Source organism: Haliotis asinina, chromosome 5 (genome assembly GCF_037392515.1).
Source record: "Haliotis asinina isolate JCU_RB_2024 chromosome 5, JCU_Hal_asi_v2, whole genome shotgun sequence".
Lineage (NCBI taxonomy): Eukaryota > Metazoa > Mollusca > Gastropoda > Lepetellida > Haliotidae > Haliotis > Haliotis asinina.
The window spans coordinates 863239-885010 of NC_090284.1; the positions used below are offsets into that span (position 1 = coordinate 863239).

The 21772-nt window shown below is 43.5% G+C and overlaps 1 protein-coding gene across 2 annotated transcripts in view; it reads left to right on the plus strand.

Annotated features, from left to right (window-relative positions):
* The window catches only part of LOC137284627 (speract receptor-like), a 147131-nt gene that overhangs the window by 97854 nt on the left and 27505 nt on the right, over positions 1-21772 (plus strand). For both annotated transcript variants that reach the window (XM_067816518.1, XM_067816519.1), the window contains exons 8-12: positions 35-140; positions 10768-10846; positions 13397-13505; positions 21006-21179; positions 21631-21735. In XM_067816518.1, the coding sequence (XP_067672619.1) occupies positions 35-140; positions 10768-10846; positions 13397-13505; positions 21006-21179; positions 21631-21735 (573 nt within the window). The remainder of the gene's footprint in view (positions 1-34; positions 141-10767; positions 10847-13396; positions 13506-21005; positions 21180-21630; positions 21736-21772) is intronic.

A 21772-nucleotide genomic window follows, 5' to 3' on the forward strand; every position in this document is an offset into this window, starting at 1 on the left:
TGAAATAACAAACAAATGTACATATTTTCTTCAGACTTTTCATTTCTATGATGGCGAGAAGATACACTGGATCTCTGGCGCACCCCCACGGGACGAGCCTGAGTGTGGATTCAGACACGAGAAATGTATCCCCCCAAAAAGTATGTTTAGTTTTATCTAAAAGTTCACATAGTCGCACAAAAAGTGTAACACACTAAACATAGATGTTGTATTTTCTGACAAAGGAAATGCGGTCCCTTAAAGGACGGTTTGTTTAACAGTTACAAGAAGTTTATATACTTAAGAATGAAATATTTCAGCGTGAGTCACTGGAAGTATATCTGTCTTAAAGTAGGCGTCTCTGTGCAAGATACATGAGAAGTATATCAATCTTAAAGTAGGCGTCTCTGTGCAAGATACATGAGAGGTATATCCATCTTAAAGTAGGCGTCTCTGTGCAAGATACATGAGAGGTATATCCATCTTAAAGTAGGCGTCTCTGTGTAAGATACATGAGAGGTATATGCATCTTAAAGTAGGCGTCTCTGTGCAAGATACATGAGAAGTATATCCATCTTAAAGTAGGCGTCTCTGTGTAAGATACATGAGAGTATATCCATCTTAAAGTAGGCGTCTCTGTGCAAGATACATGAGAGGTATATCCATCTTAAAGTAGGCGTCTCTGTGCAAGATACATGAGAGGTATATCCATCTTAAAGTAGGCGTCTCTGTGTAAGATACATGAGAGGTATATGCATCTTAAAGTAGGCGTCTCTGTGCAAGATACATGAGAAGTATATCCATCTTAAAGTAGGCGTCTCTGTGCAAGATACATGAGAGGTATATCCATCTTAAAGTAGGCGTCTCTGTGTAAGATACATGAGAGGTATATGCATCTTAAAGTAGGCGTCTCTGTGCAAGATACATGAGAAGTATATCCATCTTAAAGTAGGCGTCTCTGTGCAAGATACATGAGAGGTATATGCATCTTAAAGTAGGCGTCTCTGTGCAAGATACATGAGAAGTATATCCATCTTAAAGTAGGCGTCTCTGTGCAAGATACATGAGAGGTATATCCATCTTAAAGTAGGCGTCTCTGTGCAAGATACATGAGAGGTATATCCATCTTAAAGTAGGCGTCTCTGTGTAAGATACATGAGAGGTATATGCATCTTAAAGTAGGCGTCTCTGTGCAAGATACATGAGAAGTATATCCATCTTAAAGTAGGCGTCTCTGTGTAAGATACATGAGAAGTATATCCATCTTAAAGTAGGCGTCTCTGTGTAAGATACATGAGAGTATATCCATCTTAAAGTAGGCGTCTCTGTGCAAGATACATGAGAGGTATATCCATCTTAAAGTAGGCGTCTCTGTGCAAGATACATGAGAGGTATATCCATCTTAATGTAGGCGTCTCTGTGCAAGATACATGAGAAGTATATCCATCTTAAAGTAGGCGCCTCTGTGTAAGATACATGAGAGTATATCAAAGTAAGCGTTTGTGTATGACATTCACGGGAAGTAGATCCATATTAAAGTAAGTCAGACCTTGTGTGACAATCGCTCTGAGTGTATCCCCTAGGGGTAGGTGTTTGCCTGTTAGTCAGTGACCCAGGTTCTGTACGGAGCTCGACTGGGGCATCCAGTGTGGCCATACGTGTGCTAGCTATGTGTAGTTCTTGCAGTGAAGTGAATATGACGTCAGAATATGTGATGTTCAAATTATATAAAAATACTTTTAGAACTTAGTTTAGAGTGTGACACTTAAACCGCATTCAACTGGCGTCTCTGTGATTGCTTATGTTGAAGGATTGATTGCAACAAGAGTATTTTCTCTTGTTATATTGACGTATATCCACATATATCATATCTATTGCTCACATGTGTCTAGGGGCGGTGGGGTAACCTAGTGCTTAAAGCTTTTGCTCGTCATGTGGCAGACCCAGGGTCGATTCCCCACATGGGGACAGTGTGTGAAGTCCTGGTGTCCCCCGCCGTGATATTGCTGAGATATTGCAAAAGGCAAAACCAAAATTATTCACTCACCCACATATAGCTTTTTTAAAAAAATATCGAATCGTGGAATCTATGTAGATTGTTTGCCGAATCAAGGAAAGTAGTACGATATTTTACAGTGGTATTAGAGCACTATACAACTATATGAGTAGTTGTGAGCAGTAGCGAGTGTATGTGTGTGAGATATAAAGCTGTAACTGCGACAAGAACCCCAACCAAATGTACCACAATCATCAGACAGGTGGCCGTCAATGATCCAGCATATCCTATGTGGCGAGTAGATATATTTAACCCAATCTGTATTTGACACACTTGTGTCGTATCCCTTCATATAGAAACCTCGTTGTTTTCCATTCCAGTTGTAAGGGTGAATGGAAAAGGTAGTATTACTTGTCGAACCACTTGTTGTCTTCTCGGTCAAATTTAATGCATTTTTTCTTTTTCCTTCATGAGATACAGTTTTGTTCATATGTATTTTTCTCACTCTTGAAAGGAATGTTCATTGTTTTGTTTACCATATTCACATAGAATCGTATCACACACGGTGTTTCGGTCCCCTGGCCGCCATGAAGGGGTGCATCCCTCCAAGCTTGTTGCTGATCAACGCACATGTTGCTTCCAGGGCAGCCCAAGTGACCCCGCACACGCCACACACACCGTCATCACACACGGACACACGTCTTGTTTGGATGTGCCACTTCTTTCTCACGTTAATCCTGTGGTTTTGTTCTACTAACTGATATTTAATTATGCATTATTGATAATGCTGTTTGCTGTCAGTGCTTCAGATATATTGAATGAGTTGGATGTATTCGACTTGTAGATAGATGCGGGGGATAGACAGCTGTAAGTAACACACGAAAACACGAACACTAACGTACCACGTCTATTTCGAATTACGCATAACTCATGATGTCCTCGTAGATGAACTGAAACAACTCCCAGGGTCACGTAACTGATGAGCAATTTATTGTCCCGTAAAATATAATACTGTCGCGCTTTGAAATGTGTTCTGCACAACTCCCTGAGTGTGAAGACAGTGAAATGTGTTCAGTAATCAGCTCCCTTATTGTCAAGAGTATGAAGTCTGTTCAGTATGTTGGCTCCTGACAGTCAGGACAGTGAAATGTGTTCAGTATGCAACTCCCTGATTGTGTCAAAACAGTGAAATGTGTTCTGTATGCAACTCCCTGGTTGTGTCAAAACCGTGAAATGTGTTCAGTATTCAGGTCCTTTACTGTAAAATGTGTTCAGTATGCGCTACCGGGGAAAGGAATGAAGCCGAGTATTAGCTAGACGTGTTTTGATCGGAGCACCACTTCCATGTGACAAATCAGCGTCCATTTTATTCGTGATATTGTAGATATCCAGTCATTCCTACAATGACACGTATTACCTAATGCCCTCATGTCACTAGCGCCAAGCCGATGGAGAAGGTGCCCCGCCCGCAACAATGCCATGACCCTCTTAGGCGCCTGACGTCTTTACCAACTGTCTCAGAGTAATGCATCTCGCTCCTTGTACATTTAAGAGGCCGCATGTTTTCACACAAGATGTCCGCTCAACTGCCCTCCAAACATGACATGTTTTTTATTGGTCCAGCTCACAAGAACGTCCCTCTTCTTACAGTAATTCAATTCACTGGACTATAGTCTTCTGTGTTTTCGTGCTGTTTGGTTTATTCACACTTTGCCTTTTTCAATTATATCACGCACACATCTTGTAGATGGAATTAGATTGTCTATGGGGTAATAGATTTCCTAGAATCATGTCGCCTGCTCATTTGGTAGCGGAAGGGGACGGAAGGTGTAGTAACGGATGCTGCAGCTGAGAAGCTACCCTGCGTCCAACCAATTTCAGAAGCAATTAGTTATCTGCCTCTCTGGCACAATACATGCAGAGGAGACGCCCCATTCCCCGATCTAACTATTTCCGCATGTCACGTCTGGGAGAAAGCAGCAGTCACACATATCATCGAAGCATACTTTCTTCACATCCTTAATGCATGGGTTCCAATATTACACAGACAAATCATCACGTTTATTCGTCAACAATACCAGAGAATGTGTACAGACATGCAGAGGTGTGTGGAGGCTAGTAACACAAAATATCATTATTGTAAACATATTTTTTTTTGTAAACATATTGTTATTCATAAACATAAATAACATGAATATGGATTGGCACAACAAGCCAAAGGCTTATGTAAGTGCCTCTCCATTAACTATAATATAATGCAATCAAAAATTTACACAGTACAGATGCAATGAATTATTTCAGAAAAGAAGCAAAAGAAACAGTTATTTCCACAAAGGCATTAGATCATTAACATTCGGGAAATACGTCTACACAAGTTGCATTAAAAGGGTTCATAGTAATTGTAGTCTAGAAGAATTTGAATCTATTTGAAAGCAGTATGTATTTATGAACAGAGTCAAGAATAAGTTGATTAATTCTGTTGCTTGAAGTTTGATTACCTTGAAGAACTGAATTTAAGTCAAAGCCATTAGTGTAGAAAAATTGATCTGATCTTATTGAGTCATAATAAGGGCAGGAAAAGAAGTAGTGGAGAGAGTCTTCCCATGGATACCCACTACACCCCAATCTGAAACGAGCATGAATTATTTGACAAAATCTAGATCCAAAGCTTTGGTCAAAGAGAACATGTCTTTCTTTGGTCTGTCGTTTATTGAATGAATTTATTGATTCTGAGTTAATTATTTCAAGTGGTAAATTGTTCCATAAGAGTATGGTGTTTGGTAAAAAGGACCGAGCATACGACTCTGTGTGGCAAAGATCGCGAATTGTGCGAATACTATCAGTATTTCTCAGATTGTAGGAACTTAAAACTGAAACATGTTCTGGAATTAAATCTGATAAGTAGGCTGGAGTAAGACTATTATTCATTTTGTAGAATAAGGTAAGTTTCTTGATTTCTCTGCACTTAACTAATGGTACGAAGTTTGTCTCATTGTAGATTTTTTCATGACTGGTTCCTCTCACGGCTCCGCAAATCGTTCTTGTAGCGTCTAATTGTAAATTTTCTAAAATAATAGATTGTTCTGTCATACAGTTGTCCCATATGTGGCAACAATAATCGAAGTGTGGAGGTATATAATAAGTAAAAATATCATTATGACATGGAGGCTTTGGACACAATATACCCGTATATCACGTGACATGAAGGCTGGTGACACAATATAAACCTATATCACGGAGGCTAGTGACACATTTCGTTTTCATGCTCCAACTATCTGACCCTTCTCTGATGTCACGTTTTAGAGTGTGTTATCTGGTGGACGGAGCATGTGTGACTCTACATGGCCAAACTGACAGACATTGCTTTACCTTACTCCGCCTTGCAGCACCTGTACCTGGGTGTTACACCTATATCGCACAGATCAAACGCATGTATGTACTTTGTTTAGCTGACACCCCTATATCTACCGTGCTCACCTGTAACAATTCATCCCAATCATCGCCTAAGTGACACGTCCTTCCTTACCCTGTTGTGTCCTCACCCCGGACACAAATACATTGTGTCAGATATGTCCCACAATGCTACTGTTTAAAGAATGGATAATGTAGAGCCTATATAGATCGTTGTATTTTTTCGGTGTACGACAGTAACTTCACTAAACCTTACATATACCACCTCAAGGATGGCCGGCTCTTTCTTTCCACCTTCAGCGCTAGTAATAAGCTGTTGTCTGGGTACGATGTTGTTGGAGAGACAGACACTGGAATTTGGCTGTGTCGCTGCTCCCTGAGACACATTCAGCATGTGGTACACTAAGAGATGTGTCAGTTAAGAAACATGAAGCAATAACAGTTTGCCAGACAATTTTTAGTGTTACATCTGTAGAGGGGTAGGTGACAATGGCGCCTTCTGTCCAGTAGGTCATGATAAAGAATGTATCGTAGTCCCCGGCACTACTGTCCCTTACTCTAGCCACCGAACTGTATCTCAGTCCTTCCTGGTAAAACCCACAAAGACACTGTGCTATACGCCAAAGTTTGAATAAAGAATACGTATCAGTGTTGATTATGTTGGAAACATCAATTTCAGACAGCAAAATCTCATCAGCTTCGCTGTCTGTGCGTTCATAAAAGTCGTATTGGCAAGGACCCACTTTGATTGACGCCATTTCCTAAGTTCGCCCCACAACCAGTGGGAGCCTGATGGTCTGCCAACCGTAGCCTGCATTAAACCTGCTGCGATCTCCCTGAACATTATTCGCCGTATCAAGGCGGTGTTTAGCTTCACTACAGCTCGACTACCGTCCCGACCAGCATATCGTACCGTTACAGATCTTCACTACAAACTGACGCACCCATATCAGATCTTGGTTACAAATCAAAATACTATCTAACTACTGACCCTATGTTCTGGTTCAGGCACTAGAGAATTTTATGTCACAACAGAGTAATGTACTATTCAGTCAATAGCGTATGTCACAACAGACTTCACGATGTACTGATTCAGACAAGAGAGTACGTGAAACAGAATTCACGATGTAATGGTTCAGTCAGTAGAGTATGTCACAAGAGAATTCACGATGTAATGGTTCAATCTATAGAGTATGTCACAAGATAATTCTTGTTCAGTCAATAGAGTATGTCACATCAGACTTCACGATGTACAGGTTCAGTCAGTAGAGTATGTCAGCTCAGACCTCGCGATGTAATGGTTCAGTGTGTAGAGTATGTCACATCAGACTTCACGATGTACAGGTTCAGTCAGTAGAGTATGTCAGCTCAGACCTCGCGATGTACAGGTTCAGTGTGTAGAGTATGTCACATCAGACTTCACGATGTACTGGTTCAGGCAAGAGAGTATGTGACATCAGACTTCACGATGTAATGGTTCAATCTATAGAGTATGTCACAAGAGAATTCTTGCTCAGTCAATAGAGTATGTCACATCAGACTTCACGATGTACAGGTTCAGTCAGTAGAGTATGTCAGCTCAGACCTCGCGATGTAATGGTTCAGTGTGTAGAGTATGTCACATCAGACTTCACGATGTACAGGTTCAGTCAGTAGAGTATGTCACATCAGACTTCACGGTGTACTGGCTCAGTCAGTAGAGTATGTCACATCATACTTCACGATGTACAGGTTCAGTCAGTAGAGTATGTCACATCAGACTTCACGATGTACTGGCTCAGTCAGTAGAGTATGTCACATCAGACTTCACGGTGTACTGGCTCAGTCAGTAGAGTATGTCAGCTCAGACCTCGCGATGTACAGGTTCAGTCAGTAGAGTATGTCACATCAGACTTTACGATGTACTGGCTCAGTCAGTAGAGTATGTCACATCAGACTTCACGATGTACAGGTTCAGTCAGTAGAGTATGTCACATCAGACTTCACGATGTTCTGCTTCAGTCAGTAGAGTATGTCACATCAGACTTCACGATGTTCTGCTTCAGTCAGTAGAGTATGTCACATCAGACTTCACGATGTACTGGCTCAGTCAGTAGAGTATGTCACATCAGACTTCACGATGTTCTGCTTCAGTCAGTAGAGTATGTCACATCAGACTTCACGATGTACTGGCTCAGTCAGTAGAGTATGTCACATCAGACTTCACGGTGTACTGGCTCAGTCAGTAGAGTATGTCAGCTCAGACCTCGCGATGTAATGGCTCAGTCAGTAGAGTATGTCACATCAGACTTTACGATGTTCTGCTTCAGTCAGTAGAGTATGTCGCATCAGACTTCACGATGTAATGGCTCAGTCAGTAGAGTATGTCACATCAGACTTCACGGTGTACTGGCTCAGTCAGTAGAGTATGTCAGCTCAGACCTCGCGATGTAATGGCTCAGTCAGTACAGTATGTCACATCAGACTTCACGATGTTCTGCTTCAGTCAGTAGAGTATGTCACATCAGACTTCACGATGTACTCGCTCAGTCAGTAGAGTATGTCACATCAGACTTCACGATGTAATGGCTCAGTCAGTAGAGTATGTCAGCTCAGACCTCGCGATGTAATGGTTCAGTCAGTAGAGTATGTCAGCTCAGACCTCGCGATGTAATGGCTCAGTCAGTAGAGTATGTCACATCAGACTTCACGATGTACTGGCTCAGTCAGTAGAGTATGTCGTATCAGACTTCACGGTGTACTGGCTCAGTCAGTAGAGTATGTCAGCTCAGACTTCGCGATGTAATGGCTCAGTCAGTAGAGTATGTCACATCAGACTTCACGATGTACAGGTTCAGTCAGTAGAGTATGTCACATCATACTTCACGATGTACAGGTTCAGTCAGTAGAGTATGTCGCATCAGACTTCACGATGTACTGGCTCAGTCAGTAGAGTATGTCACATCATACTTCACGGTGTACTGGCTCAGTCAGTAGAGTATGTCAGCTCAGACCTCGCGATGTACAGGTTCAGTCAGTAGAGTATGTCAGCTCAGACCTCGCGATGTAATGGCTCAGTCAGTAGAGTATGTCACATCAGACTTCACGATGTACTGGCTCAGTCAGTAGAGTATGTCAGCTCAGACCTCGCGATGTAATGGCTCAGTCAGTAGAGTATGTCGCATCAGACTTCACGATGTACTGGCTCAGTCAGTAGAGTATGTCAGCTCAGACCTCGCGATGTAATGGTTCAGTCAGTAGAGTATGTCACATCAGACTTCACGATGTTCTGCTTCAGTCAGTAGAGTATGTCAGCTCAGACCTCGCAATGTACTGGCTCAGTCAGTAGAGTATGTCACATCAGACTTCACGATGTACTGGCTCAGTCAGTAGAGTATGTCGCATCAGACTTCACGGTGTACTGGCTCAGTCAGTAGAGTATGTCAGCTCAGACCTCGCGATGTAATGGTTCAGTCAGTAGAGTATGTCAGCTCAGACCTCGCGATGTAATGGTTCAGTCAGTAGAGTATGTCACATCAGACTTCACGATGTACTGGCTCAGTCAGTAGAGTATGTCGCATCAGACTTCACGGTGTACTGGCTCAGTCAGTAGAGTATGTCAGCTCAGACCTCGCGATGTAATGGCTCAGTCAGTAGAGTATGTCACATCAGACTTCACGATGTACAGGTTCAGTCAGTAGAGTATGTCGCATCAGACTTCACGGTGTACTGGCTCAGTCAGTAGAGTATGTCACATCAGACTTCACGATGATCTTGTTCAGTTTATAGACTTGGGGAAAGGATCAAGTTAACTTAGGCGCCGCTATTAAGTAGGTATATTTATGTTTCCTGAATCAAAACATAGGGAGATAGACTCTCAGATTAGACAGACTATGGTTATCAGCGCTGTCCCCGCACTCAAACGTCTCACGGACATGGTAGACGACTAGGATTTCGCCCACGTACTATTCCCCATGTATGCAAATATGTTGCTCAAATACTGTTAATAGCGGTCATGATTAAAGCACTCACTCGACCTTGCTTCCATGTCTTCAGCACCACATGCTTTCCCTGCATGTATAACAACGCACGTGGCTCCACATAGGTCGGCACTCAATGTCAATAGACTGTGGGGATATGTTATTTCTTTTGTGCATGATGTAGATTTTAGGTTTTACCGTTCTTGGTGAAAGTGGTTTTTTTTGTTAGCATCAATGACTATTGAATTTGAAAGTTAACGGAAAAGTCTTGTGTTTGCATGTGTTTGTGACCCGTACCACAGATGTGGCAGGATCCGCTCAGTAGTTGGTATCATTGTGATCGGGTGGTTAAGCTCGCTATCTAGGGTGATGATTTAACAGGCATTTGTTGGCTTTCCAAAGATGCGATGTTGGTTCCCATTGCAGTGTAATCACTACCCGAAAACACACAGTTTACGTGGGAAATACGTGACGTCCGCGGATAATGTCTATATGCCAGACACTTTCCTCTTGACCACACTCAAGTGTACACATAAGTTCGAAGCTTATCGCCAGCATTAAACATACGAAAGATATACACACTGATTAGTAAATGCTTATACATTGGACATATGAGCGCCCATGTTGACGTGTGACTGTCGGGTTCGTGGCTGAAGTCAGTACATAGTTGTGTGAGACCTGAAGACCTGACAAGTCAGTACTTAATAGGACATCGAAAAAGTCATCGGTGTAACCCCGGGAATCATGATCAATTTTATTATCGGTCAGTGTGGAGTTCACTGGGCTTCGTCTACAAGCCCTCCAATTGTACAGTGAAGGGATGGTAGACTAAGGAATACACCACCATCCAGCTCACCTCCACCCAGCTCACCTCCATCCGGCTCACCTCCACCCGGCTCACTTCCACCCGTCTCACCTCCATCCGGCTCACCTCCACCCAGCTCACCTCCACCCAGCTCACCTCCACTCGGCATCCATCCCCCTCCAGCCGACTTCACAAACACCCCCTCACCTGTACCCATCAACCGGACTCTACCAACATCAACCCGACTCCGCTCACCTAAATCCATCCTCCGGACTCCATCCACATCCACCCGACTTCATTAACATCCACCCTACTCCACCCACATCCACCCTATTCCACTCACATACACCCTACTCCACCCACCTCCATCAATCCACCCGACTCTGCCTACATCTGCCCGTCCTTGATAAAACCAAGGACGTTTGCCACAATTTAGCGGCGTTGTATGTTCCAGCTGAACGCTCGCCTTTTTTTCTTCCATCAGATGGGACAGAATTAGTAATCAGGTTGGTTTGCTCAGTTCACCGTCAATGCAGGTCCTTATATAGTCATGTATTACATAGCCTATCTGCTAACACAAATATTTGGACTTGTTTGAGTTTTTCTTTCTATCCTAGCTTACACACGGGAGATTCTGAGTGGAGTGGCCGGGGGCATCCTGCTGGTTGGATCCTTGGTCGGCTATCTCATATACCGGTAAGTTACAGCCTCATATACCGGTACGTTACAGCCTCATATACCGGAAATTACATCCTCTTATACTGGTGGGTTACAACCTCATATACAAGTGGGTTACAGTCTCACATTCAAGTAAGTTTCAGTCTCGTAGACTGGTAGGTGACGGAACAAATTTTATGGATGATCAACTTCTTTATTTTCTCAATAGCGACGTTTCGGTATGGATTCTTATACCGTTTTCAAGCATATGGGAGGACAAGAGGTAACAGTTTATATGCAGGTACATGAGATATTGCTGAGGAGATTAACAATAACAACAACATAATTGAGGAGATAACAAAAACATCAAAGGATATAGAGAAAATTGGCAGAAGCTATTCAAATCTGCAGACACAACCCTTCTATAAACAGGGATCAGGATATATTTCTACCTAACCAGTTCGACACTTTAATCAAGAAATATTAATCTCTGGCTTCCGTCACTAATCCTCTATTAATTGGTCTCCTCAACGCTGTAATCCCCCATCCCCATCCCTGGCTTCACACTAATTACTGGTTATATCAACAACTCAAGTTATATCCTTTGATGTTTTTGTTATCTCATCTCCTCAATTATGTTGTTGTTATTGTTAATCTCCTCAGCAATATCTCATGTACCTGTATATAAACTGTTACCTCTTGTCCTCCCATATGCTTGAAAACGGTATAAGAATCCATACCGAAACGTCGCTATTGTGACAATAAAGAAGTTGATAATTCATAAAATTTGTTTCGTCACCTTCAGCTCAGCAACTTCTAAAATGCCTCTAAAACAGTTCATAGACTGGTATGTTTCAATGTCATATACCGATAGGTTACAGCCTCACATACCGGTAGGTTACAGCCTTATATACCGGTATGTTACAACCACATATACTAGTAGGTTACAGCCTCATTTACGTGTATGTTACAACCTCATATACGGTAGGTTACAGCCTCATAGAGCAGGAAGTTACGGCCTCATAAACTGGTAGTTTACAGCCTCATATACCGGTAAATTACAGCCTCTTATAGCCGTATGTTTCAGTCTCATGTTTGTGTAGGTTAGAGCTCTATATGCCGTTAAAGTATAGCCTGACATAGCCTCAAAAACCGGTATTTCATAGTATAGCCCCATTTATTTTGCGTTACAGCCTCATATACCGGGAATTTATAGCATATATATATGGCGTGTTACAGCTTCATACCGGTAAGGTATAGCCTCACATACGTGTGGGTTACAACCCACTATACAATAAACATTGTAGCATCATGGTCTATAAATGACAGCCTCATTTACGATTTCTCCTAAAAGACATGATCAGTAGTGTATTTGAGTGTCGCAATTCAAGACAAGTCGGATCGAGTCGAATCTAACAGAGCGAGTTATAGCGACTTGAATGTGGACACCGAGGAACCGTGATCCGCGGTATTGTCCATTATTATCACGACCATGGGTTATAGAATAACTTATATGCGAGGCTATATTCACCGTACATCTCTGGCTCCAAAACGCCTAATGCTTCTCAAATGAAGAGATTAGTATGTCGTTCCCCCTCATGTCATTTTTTTCTTATCTTTCAATGTGGAACGGTCATATCTTTTTAAATATCGCCTTTCTCATTTAATCGCGTCTTTACAGGTCTTAAGATCTTTTGTGGCATAGTATAGCAAGTACTTCGCAATAATACAGTCCTAATTATCTCTAACTCATGTGGATCTAAGGCTGTTTCGATTATAAAGGTCTCTCAGTTTCGGCAGACTTGGCGGCATGTGTGAAAATTGATTGTACCGTAACCTCCGTCCAGCATGAACACACGCTCCTCACTATCAAGCAGTCATGTAGTGCAGCTTAAACTCTCAACAGAAACCCTATCAGGAAGGTGTTATCCCCCGCGTAGCGTGGTGAAGAAAATGAAAATGATGTAGAGCTGATCCCGTGGGGTCTTCACTTTCTTCTAAAGACGGTGTGCCGCACTAGTGATACCATTAGGGTTGTAAGCGGGCCATTGGAGAGATTAATGGGATTCATTGGCAGCACTTGTCTAAAACTCTCTGGAGTAAACAGTTCACCCTGTTCACTTACTAGATGTAAAGGTGTATCAGCGCTGGTGTTTTTCAATCCCAATGCCAAACCCCAAACACTCAAAACAACAAATATGTGACCTTATCTGAGGCAACCAGCATGCCTATCATGTGCCTATGTTGACGTCATAACAAGACACAACCCGAGCAATTAGCATGTCAGTCGTGTGTCTGTGTTGCTATACCAGAATTTAAACATGCAGCTGTAATTATATCTGCAAACTACCGACTTGTTTTCTATTAAGCAAGTTGAAAATGTCCCTCCGCCATGAAAGCGACTGTAATGCTTTGCTATTGGGTCTTTCATAGGTTAGTATTATAATGAAGTAATACCCTGATTAAAGGTAAGTTTAGACAGCTTCTTAAAGTACACCTCTTAATGTTTCGTGGCATCATTTAACATTTAACGTTTCTAATATCATTGAGATGGCAATGCATTTGACAACTATCCCCATGTGTCTACAGTAACTGGTCCTATGAACAAGAACTTGCCAGTCTGCTGTGGAAGATTGACTTCAAGGATCTACAGTTTAGTGACAACATGTACCCATCCCATGGTGGCCAACGGGGCAAGGTAGGTGGTCTACACAATACTGCAGGACAGAGTAGGTGGTCTGTACAATACTGCGGCTCAGGGTAGGTGGTCTACACAATACTGTAGGGCAGGGTAGGTGGTCTATACAACACTGCTGGCCAGGGTAAGTGGTCTGTACAGTGCTTCAGAGCTGTGCAGGTGGACTTTACAAAACTGCCTGGCACGGAAGGTGATCTGCACAATACTGCATGGCAGGGTAGGTGGTCTGTGCAATACCGCAGAGCAGCGTAGGTGGTATGTATAATACAGCGGGGTGGGTAGATGATCTACGTATTACTGTGGGCCAGGGTAGGTGGTCTAGTCGTAAAGACAGTGATGGTTTTAGACCACGTCCTTCTCCAAAACCATCACTCTCTACACTCGTCCTTCATCTTGCCAAGCACTTTTTGTTGAGTTGGCTGTGCAAAGGGTGATCTTTTGGTAGTCACTGTGCAAATTTCCACCAGCAGAGGATCCAAGTCCACGTACAGCACATCGCACCCGTCGCCGTACTGCTTTTTTCAACACATTGTAGTAGAACTCGTATCAGGGTGCTCTTCCCCACATAAACAGGCCAATTGACTTTTATGTGGGTTTTGTTCTTATGCAATGCTGCCAAGTCGTCATCGAATATCTTGCTTCAGTTGAACCCCGGGCTGGCAATCAGTTTCAGGACTTTTTCTTCCTCGCACAATCTCACGAGCTTCACACTGGCACATTTTCTCAAATTCTCCATGGTCTTGCTGAAGACTGAGTTGTTCATGAGCTTTCGTAAGTCTGTGTTCATCCATATGTATGGCTCCATCCAAGGACTTTGATCGAATTTGAGAGTTCGATGGATTTTCTTGAGTTTCATGCCGGGCAACAGGTACAGCTGCACGTGGCGATAGTGAATGATGTATTTTGTTAGGCACAAGTTTTCCGGCTTATTGTTTCCCAGAAAAGTTTCATTGGTAGTCGGAAAACAGGTTCGGGTTCACTGTCAGTTGTTCAGGAGCCAAGGGATAACCTTTCTGCGAGTCAGGCAATGCCGCTGGATGCCCACTTAGAACAATCAGTCTTTGTTCGAACCCAGCGAGAGACTTGCAACATCGATCGTTTGGGCGAGGAGACCCATTCGAAACCCCTGATGGGGAGATACTGACTCATTGCCTCTGCTGTACAGGTTGTTAGTGTCGAGGTATAGGTGTTTGGTCGGTTAGCTGGCGTTGTGGTCTTTCACATGCTTGTTGTTGGCTTTGGTGTAGCGTTTGGAGGTCATGGAAATACCGCATCGCAAACCTTCCCCGATCAACAGGTGCCTGTCGTAATCCTTCATCAGGTTCAGCTCCACACCAGTCTTTTCCAAATGGCATCCCAAGAGAGACCAGGGAAGGAGAAATACCATGTGGGGTCCAGGCTGTACTGTTTCGAGCATGTTTTTCTGTATATCTTGAACACATCGGCCAATAGCAGCACATGCGTTTTCAAGTACAGGGTAGTCACCCAGAGTCTTGCGGACCAGTTTGTTCCACACATCGATCGCATGCGCGTAATCATCCGGTGTAATGAGCTCATCGACCAGCCATCCATGTTTTCGTAAGGGTAGATGACCTTCCTCGGCAGCAGAGGTCACTTCTCGGCACCGGTGAATCAAGTGGTGATGCGTAGGTCGTTTCGGTCATTGGCTTTCACAAGACCGTCTAGGATGACATCAGGAGCTGAAAGCTGTTTATGAATTTCAGACATTCCAACGAGAAAGAGATGTATTTGTCCACGTTGTTGCGGATGCACGTTATTTTCCTGTAGACCTTCGCGATAACCTGCATGATCAAGTGAGAGCTGTACCCGCAAAGGCTGTGAAACACAACAGAGATTTGTATGCTTTTGGGAGATGGGTTTGTCTATGCCGTCCCAGTCGAGACCCTCTCTCTTGGGATAGCTGGGAAGTCTGTTCAAATGTGTCTTGGCCGGAAATAGCGTGGATCGAACTACCACTCTTGTGCAATCATCATCCTTTGTTTTGACGTTGATTATGGCGTGCTTGTTCTTGTAATAAGGTGACAGGTCCAGGTACGGCCCGCCTTTGAAAGTTTTGTACGTGTCTACGTTCAGGTAGACCATGTCGGTCATGTCCACGGCCCAGCCAGAGCCCATGTGCGTGTAGCGCTCCAGAGTCTCTTGTACTTTCGTAAATGAGGTATCAATGGAGGCTTCGATGGACTTTGCTGGGTTAAGTTATGATTTCTTGTTTGTCTCTGAAGTAAGGCTGGACATACGAAGTGGTGCCGTCTGTCTTTTCTTTGTCCACCGACATTTTCACTGTGAGTTGAAATTTGAGGCTTCTCAGTTCATCGCCAGCTTTGGTGGCGATCAGGGGTTTTAGGTCATCTAATTCAATGTTTTTGTCACCGACTATCCTCCATCCTCTCAGATACTAACCTACAGTGCGCCTGGTCGGCAGAAATTCCAGTGGTTTGTGTTCCTCCAGCAGTTCAAGTAGCTCGACTTTCCTCGAATAACCTATCAGCCCAAGCTCCTTCAATTGGAGCTTGATTTGTTTCACCGTCGGAGGTGGTTCATCAGTAGAAGGAATGTCCAACAACCTCAACAGCTGGACTTTCCTCAAATGGGAGTAATCGATCACTCCCCATTCTTTGGCAAGCTTTTTCATTTCTCAAACGGTTGGCATTGTTGCTATGTTCGGCTGTGATGTGAAATCTCTAATAGGTTTGACTTTTGCTATGTTCAGATGCGAAGTCGAATCTCTAATAGGTTTGATTTTTGCTATGTTCAGATGCGAAGTCAAATCTCTAATAGGGTTTTGAGTTTTTCACATGTGAAGTTAAATGTGTAATAGGATCATTGGTGTGTGAAGTATGTCTCGCTTGTGAAGTAGGTCTCACTATTGAGTATTAGCAATCCCGCCAATATGTTGGATAGTTAAACTTTCAAACCGCTAAAACATTAATAACTTTTTGCATGTGCTTTTTTCAGCAATCCATTGCGTTCGTTGAGGTAGTTTCATTTCATCAAGTAGAGGAGACAGGTTCAGACCGAGTCCGCTCCATTGGCCTTGCAAAGGTGATAATGATACTTCACAACAATCCAGCACACTTCACACATGTAGTCATATGTATGCCAGAATATTCGGAGATGTATTTCTTGCTGCAGGTCTAAGCTGTGCCGAGACGCATGTACTTGCAATTATTCCAAGGTCGCCCCATGGTTATACACCCAGAAAAATGTTCTGGTCTAATTGTTTAGCAATGAACGCAGTTGCAGCTAAACCCATCGTCATAGACATCAGCTCCCGGTCTTGCTGTGACTTGGAAGGCATGCAGTACTCAGATAGGGTGGTTGCGTCGTCGACAGGTTGGAGTCGTTAAGTAGTATTCTCGCATGGCGTTGTCGTCGTTCTCGAACGTTTTCGTGGCGTGATTTTCGTGTGCAAGTCAGACGTTGATGAAACTGATTCTCGGAATGCATATTTAGGTATACTTGGCTTGCGTGGCCTGCAGTTTCTCCACGGCCTCGTCATAACGTATCCGTTCGGCTTCCACTTCGGCTGCGTTCAACGTTCGCAATTGGGGAAAAAGGTAATTGCTGCTGGAAAAAAAATCACAACGTTGACTAATGCCCCACTAACCATCATCGCGATCATGGCCATAGTGTTGTATTTAAGTGTACGATGTTTTTACTTTAATATGTTTTCTGGAATGATGCCTTCCTGAACGAGCATGTCTTTGGTGGCCGTGTTGGGTTTTTTTTCCGTTGGACACTTTTTCTATAACATGACGTAAGGTTCTAGTTGATTTTTCATAGGCGGCGGCAGCGGCGGTGGAGTCAGTGGTGACGTCCATTTCAAATTGTGCACATGATGATGACGATGATGATGACGGTTGCTGCAGCTGTCGCTGATCCATTGCTGATAAGTTTTATCATTTTTTTCTGTTTAACTGACCAGCCTTTGTAACCAACGGCTACTCTCTTCGGATTCTTCTTTTTTCGGGTCATGGTATCAACCGCTTCTTCCTCCTCCAGAGGAGGCTGTTCTGGGATGGAAGCATTCTTGTCCTCCTCCTCCGACATCTTGCATGACAGTGTTATCATCCTTATTGTTGTGTTCTTTAAATCAGCAATGCTTCGCCGTGATGATCACTGCCATCACCAAAGTCAAAAGCATGCCGTATCTGTGGTACAGGGCACAGCTGACGGTGCTCAGAGCATGTTCGATTATTGGATCTTTCTCGAGAATTTCCCACAAGCAAAGACAAGGTTCCAGTGGAATGGGAAGGAAGTACAAAGCCAGGCCAGAGTACACCTTGGTCAGGACTGAACCTGTGTCATTTCGACATCTAGTCTTAAGCTTAAGCTAGCAGACTCTGTATGGTGGGGGTTGGTCGGTTTTCAACAGGAGTTTGGGGTGTTTTGTTTCGGTGATCTTCTTCTTTATGCATTCTTGATCTTGGTCTTGTTTGCTCAGAATGCAAGCATTCCTTGAACGATTCCCTGTCCTTGCAGTGAAACAGGGCGACCCATCACATTTGTTCCCTCAGGTCTTTTAGCGGAGGGTTAAAGTTTTGCGTCAGCACCCAAATGCTGTGTTTCATGTGTTGGCCAGTGGGTACGACAGTGGGTCTGTCTTTTTCATGCTCTCCCTGTTGGTCCTGCAGTCGTCCAGGGGGAACAGCATTGATTCCGTTTGTCATGGTAAGCGTGCAGCCAGTCTTGCAGACTCATTCCCGCATTCCCTATGTGCGTCTTGTTTAAGCTCCAAGTCGGGCAGATGATGATGATGTAGTCAAATGCGTCTCTAACCACACACAATCACGCAGTGATGATCGCGAGGCAGATCAGTAGATGGCTTGCACGAATCTTCCATTGTCAATATTGAGCTGGGTGTCCATGATCACGTGCAACTAAAAATTTAACTTGCCCTCGTCTTGAGCCTTCATGGTGATTTGGACGGTGACCCCCTCGCTGCCGTTGTCGATACGACGTCTGCTGCATGTCCAACCACAGCACCCCTGAGGAACACGGACTGCATGTCCAACCACAGCACCCCTGAGGAACACTGCAACGAGATCGACCTCCTTGGTCACTGTGTAGGTTTCCTGAGCATGTTTGATCTCCGGCAGTCTTTTTATCTCGCCCCACTGCTGATGAGCCCTCATACCTTGGCTGAATAACTGGTTGGGCACGTCCTCAACGGTCACTTCCACGTTCGTGTTCTCGGGGTTGAAAAACTTTTCACTGTCTCTTTCGAACAGTTCGTAGTCTTCCACGGGAACGATCAAGATGTCGATGTCGAGCAGACATTTCTTATTGTTATAACATATCACGTGAGGGTTTGTTGATCTTGCCATTGACATATTAATATTGATTTAACCTGTAGAATATAATGAGGATTTGCATTTACCACACAATGACACGTACTGTGTATATGTAATGACACAAACCTCTCCCTCAGGAAGGACACATACATCTGCGTCACCAATGACACATAGTTCTCCCTCTTCAATGACCGATACTTCTCTCTCACAAATGACACATACTTCTCCCTCTGCAATGACTGATACTTCTCCCTCACCAATGACACATACTTCTCCCTCAGCAATGACTGATACTTCTCCCTCTGCAATGACTGATACTTCTCCCTCACCAATGACACATACTTCTCCCTCTGCAATGCGTGAAACCTCTTTCACTGTAATGCCAAATACTTCTCCCTCTGCAATGACTGATACTTCTCTCACTGTTATGACACATACGTCTCTTTCTGTTATGACACATACGTCTCCCCAGCAATGAATGATACTTCTTTGACTTTAATTTACCACACAATGACACGTACTGTGTATATGTAATGGCACAAACCTCTCCCTCAGGAAGGACACATACATCTGCGTCACCAATGACACATAGTTCTCCCTCTTCAATGACCGATACTTCTCTCTCACTGTAATGACACATACTTCTCCCTCAGCAATGACTGCTACTTCTCTCTGTGTAATGACACATACTTCTCCCCCGAAAATGAATGATACTTCTCTCACTTTAATGACGCATATTTCTCTCTCTGTGATGAATGTTACTTCTCTGACTTTAATGACACATACTTCTCCCCTAGCAATGACTGCTACTTCTCTCACTGTAATGACACATCCTTCTCTCTCTGTTATGACACATACCTCTCCCCAGTAATGAATGATAATTCTTCTCTCACATTAATGAAACATACCCCCCCCCCACACACACACACACCCCAAGCATTGAACGACACTTCTCTCACTTTAATGACGCATATTTCTTCCTCTGCAATGAATGATACTTATCTCACTTTAATGACACATACTTCTCCCTCAGCAATGACTGCTACTTCTCTCTGTGTAATGACACATACTTCTCCCCCGAAAATGAATGATACTTCTCTCACTTTAATGACGCATATTTCTCTCTCTGTGATGAATGTTACTTCTCTGACTTTAATGACACATACTTCTCCCCTAGCAATGACTGCTACTTCTCTCACTGTAATGACACATCCTTCTCTCTCTGTTATGACACATACCTCTCCCCAGTAATGAATGATAATTCTTCTCTCACATTAATGAAACATACCCCCCCCCCCCCCACACACACACCCCAAGCATTGAACGACACTTCTCTCACTTTAATGACGCATATTTCTTCCTCTGCAATGAATGATACTTATCTCACTTTAATGACACATACTTCTCCCTCAGCAATGACTGCTACTTCTCTCTGTGTAATGACACATACTTCTCCCCCGAAAATGAATGATACTTCTCTCACTTTAATGACGCATATTTCTCTCTCTGTGATGAATGTTACTTCTCTGACTTTAATGACACATACTTCTCCCCTAGCAATGACTGCTACTTCTCTCACTGTAATGACACATCCTTCTCTCTCTGTTATGACACATACCTCTCCCCAGTAATGAATGATAATTCTTCTCTCACATTAATGAAACATACCCCCCCCCCACACACACACACCCCAAGCATTGAACGACACTTCTCTCACTTTAATGACGCATATTTCTTCCTCTGCAATGAATGATACTTATCTCACTTTAATGACACATACTTCTCCACCAGCAATGAATGATACTTCTCTCACTGTAATGACACATACCTCCCTCCCTCTGAAATAGCGACTCGTGAAGATGCGGGTGGAATACATCTTCAGCAACCCATGCATGCCGAAAAAGGCAACTATACTTGTTGTCAGAGGCGACTAACAGAATCGGGTGGTTGACACATATCATTAGTTCCCAACAGCGGAGATCGTTCATGCCTCTGATCACTGGATTGTCTGGTCTAGACCTGATTATTTTGCAGATATTATAACTGGAGTATTGCTGTGTATGGCGCAAAACTAAACCCACTTACTCACTCACTCACTCACTCTGCAATGACACATACTTCTTCCTCTACATTGACACATACTTTTCCCTCAGCATTGACACATACGTGTACGTTTCTGTTTCAGTGCAACCCCTTATGTAAGAGTGGCAGTCAAATATCGCTTACGTCCCAGGCTGACTTCGACACCCGGCAGCTGTTTACACACGTGGGCACATATCGCGGCACCATCGTCGCCATCAGGAAGATCAACAAAAAACACGTGGAGTTAACAAGGAACATACGTAAAGAATTAAAACTTGTGAGTAAAACGACGTGTGGGACGGTGTGCTGCAGGAGACATCTCTGTCTTATACAGGGACGTATCTTACAGTCCTTTAAACTAGCCCTGCCAGTCCCTGTGTCGGCAGATTGATGTGGTAACCAGTAATGTGTGTATGGTGCCCTCCCTCCTCAGTGCTGCTGCGGCAACTGACGTGTAGACACTATCAAACAATAGGTCATGTCTCGCCACTTTGCCCCTCAAGCCAAGATATATATTTAACACACGGACATCATTTGGCAGCCTACATATGTCAGCTTACCATTACCCTCTAGAGTGTACTAGCAACAGATCTGTATGTGATCCATCAGCGAATCCCCGACACTCATGATTGTGACACATTATGATGGCTGGGAAGAAACCGATCTTTGGAAGAATCACTACAAACCATAGAAAACCTTTTCATCTGATGTTTTGATTTCGTTTATAGATTCGGGAGCTGCGGCACGACAACTTGAACCCTTTCATCGGGGCCTGCATCGACTCCCCTCACATCCTCGTCATCACGGCGTATTGCGCCAGGGGGAGTTTACAAGTGAGTCTCACATGACAGAAGTGTCTCTCATCCTCAG